Here is a 6,000-nt window from a genome sequence, read left to right as displayed (position 1 = left end):
CATGCCTTGATATAGGGTGTTCTAGAGGGTGTTAAATATGTTAAAAGGATATTTCATCCAAAAATGTAAATTCTCTCATCATTTGCTCAACCTCATGCCATCCCAGATGTGTATGACTTTCTTTCATCTGCTGAACACAAATGAAGATTTTTAGAAGAATATTTCAGCTCTGTATGTCCATACAATATAAGTGAATGGTGACCAGAACTTTGAAGCTCTAAAAGCACATAAAGGAAACATAAAAGTAATCAATTAGACTCCAATGTTTTAATCCACATCTTTAGAAGTGATATTATAGGTTTGGGTGAGAAACAGATCAATATTTAAGTCCTTTTTTGCTTGAAATTCTCCCTGCCCAGTAGGGGGCGATATGCACAAAGAATATGAATCACCAAAAGCACAAGAAGAAAAATGTGAAAGTGAAAGTGGAGATTTACAGTAAAAAAAAGGACTTAAATATTGATCTATTTCTCAACCACATCTATCATATCACTTCTGAAGACATGGATTAAACCACTAGAGTCTTATGGATTGATTTTATGTCTCCTTTATGTCATTTTTGGACCTTCAAATTTCTGGTCACCATTCACTTGCATTGTATGGATCTACAGAGCAGAAATATTCTTCTAAAATTCTTAATTTGTGTTCTGCAGATGAAAGAAAGTCATACACATCTGGGATGGCATGAGGGTGAGTAAATGATGAGAGAATTTTCATTTTTGGGTGAACTATCCCTTTAAAGTTTGTGTCTATACAGAAACTGACTTTCAAAAATAAACCTACCCTGAGAAACATTCAATGAAGTAAAGGTGTGAAAAAACGAATTACAATTTGAACAACTAAAAAAACTATGTACATGTGTCCATAATATATTTTTTTCTAACAAAGAAAAAAAAAGGTTTAGTATTGTGCCAGCATACAAGGATGAGAATCATTTAACAGTAAGAATCATCCTAATTTGGATGTGACTCAAATTCTCATTTGCCTGTGCGTGTGTGTGTGTGTGTCTCCACCCCTGATCTCTAGAGAGATGGAGCGTGAATCTCGCCTCCTCTCGCGATGTCGCCCCGCATCGCTGTCCTTCTGCAGTGCGCGTATAAAGCAGCGAGCCTCGCGGGAACGAGAGGAGGCGTTGCGGCAAGGTCGCGGCAGCATCACTGCTCAAATCATTCCAGGAAACCGCCATTTACGGAGATAATCCGGATCTTTAGAGTTCCTGTGAGTTAAACGAGCCGAGAGCGCGTCAGATCTCACGCTTGTGAGGAGTTGCGGTCCGGACGTGCGGCTGTTCTCCATTTGCCTCCGCATGTGCGCGTCGCGCTGCGGCTTCGGAGAGAAGCGCGACGCGTTATTTCGGTCTCCCTGCAGCATCAGTGTCCAGGCGATTCCAGTCTGACCCATCCGCAGTATCCATTTCAGAAGGTCTCTTCGCTTGTCATGTCGGCGTCACCTCCGCCCGATGCCGCCACCACCCAGAGCGAGCTGCTCCCTCCAGCCGAACCTGATGCGCTCAAAGCCGCCGGTCCCACGCCGAGTCAGAGCCGCTTTCAGGTGGATCTGGTGTCCGAGTCCGCCGGGGACGGGCACGACCCCGGCGCCGGTGGAGAGGAAGCCAAAGGCCGGTTTCGGGTGGTGAACTTCGCGGCCTCTAGTCCGGACGCGGCGCCGGCGGAGAGCGCGCAGAACGGGGACACGGTGATGAGCGAGGGAAGCCTGCACTCGTCCACCGGCGGCCAGCAGCATCATCACTACGACACCCACACCAACACGTACTACCTCCGCACCTTTGGTCACAACACCATCGACGCGGTGCCCAACATCGACTTCTACCGGCAGACCGCCGCACCGCTGGGCGAGAAACTCATCAGACCCACCCTGTCCGAACTGCACGACGAGCTCGACAAGGTACGAGCACACGACACACACGTTGCGCTCTGCTACTGCCCACAGTAACAGTTACAAAGTACCACACAAGTACCATCTGATGCCACCTGCAGCAGGTTTATGACGAGTTACGTCATCTCTCACCACACGTGTTTACGACAGTGAGTCAAAACACTTTACATGAACAGATTATTGAACTTTGGAGACATATTTAACATCTATGCTTGATAACACTTAACAGAGTCCGTACAGACGGTCATGATGACCTCTGACCTGTACGCTGATGTTTGTGTTATGTATCTGATATGAGTAAAAGCCGTCACATACTTCACTGTATCATTGTACATGTAGTTCAGTGTTGTGAAAACACACAGGCCTGTTTGCATTCTTACACAAGACCCAAATCTGCCGCGTGTGTGTGTGTGTGTGTTTTGTTGGCTTTCTCTCATGCATTGAAGACACTTGTTGAGACAGATACACTTGATATTTTACCTGCACCAACAGTTCATTTTGAAGTTGCTATAACATTACATCACTGTAAAGGCCGTTATGAGCTGGCGGTTCACATAGTTGAATTGGTTTCGAACAATCTTTTATGGCATGTTTAAGAAAAGCCTCTTTGAGTTATGAAGCACAAACAGTAATTTCCACTAATTTAAGCCAAGTTCCAGAGCTTCTGAATTCACAACACCTGTAGTTGAATGATTTCTGGATTGCATATTTTATGTATGAAAATGTACAATGAACTGTTGTGTGTTAAAGACTGGACTTGATTTGCTCTGCAGCATAGGCATTACTAGACCCTATTTAGGAGGGCTTCAGCCCCCCTGAAAATCTGTGACTTTGCAATCCGCACATAAATGTTTTAAACGGCTGCAGCCGCAACGCTGCACTTGTCTGAAGCGCGAGACGCTTTGGTGGCTTTTCTCACCTTTAAAGACTGACTGTAGCGCGGGCCAGTAGCATTGGAGTGTGGGCTGTGAAGGCACATATCATTGGTTTGACCCACTGAATGAATACGCCTCATTTCCTCATTGAATTCATGAACGAGGATCAGCGTCTTATTATGAACAACTCAAAGAGAGGAGGCATGTTGCTTGTAGAGCCTGACCGATATATTGAAAAGGGAAAATGATGGGGTCATTGTTTATTAACCTTCCAGTATGTATTTCACAAACTAGTTAGCAACTTACAGAGGAGACACCACTTAACTCCGCACCATCAGCAGAACCACCGTCAGCTCAGCTCTGTAAATAATGGAGTCGGAGAGTGCTCTCTGAGCTGGGCAGTGAATCTTCATATAATGACAAAATATGAAGCATTATATTTTGATTATGCAATCTATTGTACATTTTGTAACATTTTATTTTATAACAGCCTATAATGATGAATAGACAATACACTGGAACAACAAGACACAATGCAGCACCTACAGACGTTTGTCAGACGTGTTATTATATATACAATTATGTACATGTCATTGCCCCTCGAGTAATTAGTCCGAGTACTCGAGTACACAAAATGACCAAAATGCCCATCCCTACGCACAACCAGTGTGTCTCGCGCCACTTTTCACCCGTTCTGTTTTGGTGAGCTCGCTGCACCGCACGCAACAGCAAACCCAGGGAGAGTCGTGAACAAATGACTCTTTTGAACCGGATCTTTTTCATGAATCACCCGAAAAGAACTGAGAGTTTGAACAAAGTAGCTCAGGTTAGCAGTTTGAATCAGAGTCACTTTCTCAGCAAATGAGCCGTCAGTGAGCTCACAACTGGGAACGCAGACATTTCAAAATAAGAGTCCCATGAGTAGCTTGGGCTTCTTTATAATTAAAAGTCTCGTATTGTGTACCACTTTTTTTCTTCTGGTAATTATTGATTGGGATTGGAGTAGCACAATAAACTGCATATGGGATTTCATTCAGTTTGCACTCTTGTAGTATCTGTGTCTGGGCCATCTGGTATCCATAAAGAAAGACTAAGGCAGTAATTTAAAACATTGTAATTCTAATCTATATGCTTGCCTATTATTATGGTATAATCTATTTCAGATAAACCTGCCCCTAAATGGCACATATAAACAATACAAACTGTAGTTGGTCTCTTTACATGTCAGTCAGACTGCCTCTTCCTGTCTCAACTGTTGACCAGAATAAAATATTAAGATATATATATAATATTAGAGCCTGACCGATAATGATTTTAGAGGGGGGAAATTTACCAATTACCAATATGGTGACTGATATAGTTCATTTTTGAGCTGGAATGAAAACAGACCTTTTCTATGTGGATTTTGCACTGATATGACTATGCAAAGGTACTCAGAAGGCTGCTTTCTTAAACAAATATTTTTATCAAAGAATATTTGACATTATTATTATATATTGTCGACAGATTCTAGAAATGAACACTGAGAAAATAAAGAATAAATAAAAATACAATAAATAGCTTAATAAACATCAGTATTGCTGTTTAGTATCAGTCAAATGCTGACCATTAAAATAAAGAATAAATAAAATAGCTAAATAAACATCAGTACTGTTTAGTATCAGTCAAATGCTGACTATATTAATACTGCCTAGTCAAGATAAATAGCGGCAGCGGTGTTGCACCATATTCTGCTGTACAAGTTCAGGGGAAACTTTCAATAGTGGAAAACCAGACTTTTAAATATTATATTTTATAAATGACACGACTGGAATTGTTTGGTTGAAGGGGGTACCAAACTGTGAATCCTAAACAAAACAGTTTGGTGAATACATGTTTACACATTAACTTCCACTCAGCTGACAAGGTATGAAAGTAGCTATGTGATTAGCTAGTTAGCTATATGAGCTCTTTGTCACGGAGAGTAAAAGACGGATGTTGTTTATTTGACTTTCCAGCATTGTGTCTCACCAACTAGGTAATAACATAGTGTGAAATCAACACTCAATCAACCACTGCACCGTTGTCTGCTGAGCTACAAAAAGATGCTCTGATGTTTACCTTTCAATCTGTTACATTACTTACTGCACTGACAAACTATAGCTGGCTAACAGCACACAGACATGAGTGACATGGTTGTCAGGGACAGGGTTAACGTTATATTAGTTATATTGAAAAGGGAAAATGATGGGGTCATTGTTTATTAACTTTCCAGTATGTATTTCACAAACTAGTTAGCAACTTACTGTGAAGACACCACTTAACACCGCACCGCTTAACTCCGCCCTGTCTGCAGAGCCACCGTCAGCTCAGCTCTGTAAACAATGGAGTCGGAGCGCACTCTGCTGGACAAACTACGTAATAACACCAATTCTAAAGCATTGTTTTCTGCATTATATGTTCTGAAAAACAGTTTTCATATCTGCGCATATCGGTAAATATATACGCCGATACCGATATATCGGTGAAAGGCTAATATCGGCCGACCGACATATCTATCTATCTATCTATCTATCTATCTATCTATCTATTTTATATAATAAATATATATATATATATATATATAAAATCAAGCTTTTGACACTTAGGACAATTGAGGGACTTGTACACAACTATTACACAAGGTGCAAACATTCATTGATGCTCAAGAAGATTATATGCATACTTTATGTAAATATCTTTAATGTAGATTCTGAAGGGCAGAACTAAATAAAAAAATCTTATCTCTTATATTTGTATAAATTATGAAAGTAGTGTGAACATTTGAGACAAAAGGGGAATCCAAACTTATCTTCTGAACTATACATACTGTATATTAAACCTCAGATTAATTTGTTATTATCAGCAGTTTTTCTTTTCTTTGGCTGTCTATCTTGTTTCTGAACAGCAATCTAAATCGAGCATATCTGTGATTTGGTGACTAAAAACAGCCATTTGGCTCCTTAATGTTTCAGTTTAGGAGCCAATGGCTCCTACATTTTTTTTATTTTTTTAGGCTGGAGCCCTGACACGTACTATTTACACCTGAAAGCGTCCCATAGACTTGCATTGAAGGAGGGACTGGAGTCAGATCTCGAGAGCAGAAGATCAGTACACGTTCACCCACAACATATTAACAACCACCTAGAACACCGTATCAAAACTGAGGAAGTCGTTGGGCCAGCGCCAACATTGGCGAGCAGAACATATC

The 6,000-nt window shown here is 41.0% G+C and overlaps 1 protein-coding gene across 2 annotated transcripts in view; it reads left to right on the top strand.

Moving 5' to 3' along the window:
* Positions 1–794: 794 nt before the first annotated feature.
* The window catches only part of slc12a2 (solute carrier family 12 member 2), an 81,502-nt gene continuing 76,296 nt past the window's right edge, over positions 795–6,000 (top strand). Inside the window, exon 1 of one of the 2 annotated variants that reach the window (XM_051683526.1) lies at positions 795–1,905. In XM_051683526.1, coding sequence (XP_051539486.1) covers positions 1,438–1,905 — 468 coding nt within the window. In that variant the 5' untranslated portion in view covers positions 795–1,437. The remainder of the gene's footprint in view (positions 1,906–6,000) is intronic. The other variant, XM_051683525.1, reaches the window with a different exon arrangement.

The sequence above is a fragment of the Myxocyprinus asiaticus genome, chromosome 42, assembly GCF_019703515.2.
Source record: "Myxocyprinus asiaticus isolate MX2 ecotype Aquarium Trade chromosome 42, UBuf_Myxa_2, whole genome shotgun sequence".
Taxonomy (NCBI): Eukaryota; Metazoa; Chordata; class Actinopteri; order Cypriniformes; family Catostomidae; genus Myxocyprinus; species Myxocyprinus asiaticus.
This window is presented reverse-complemented; position numbering and strand designations above follow the sequence as displayed.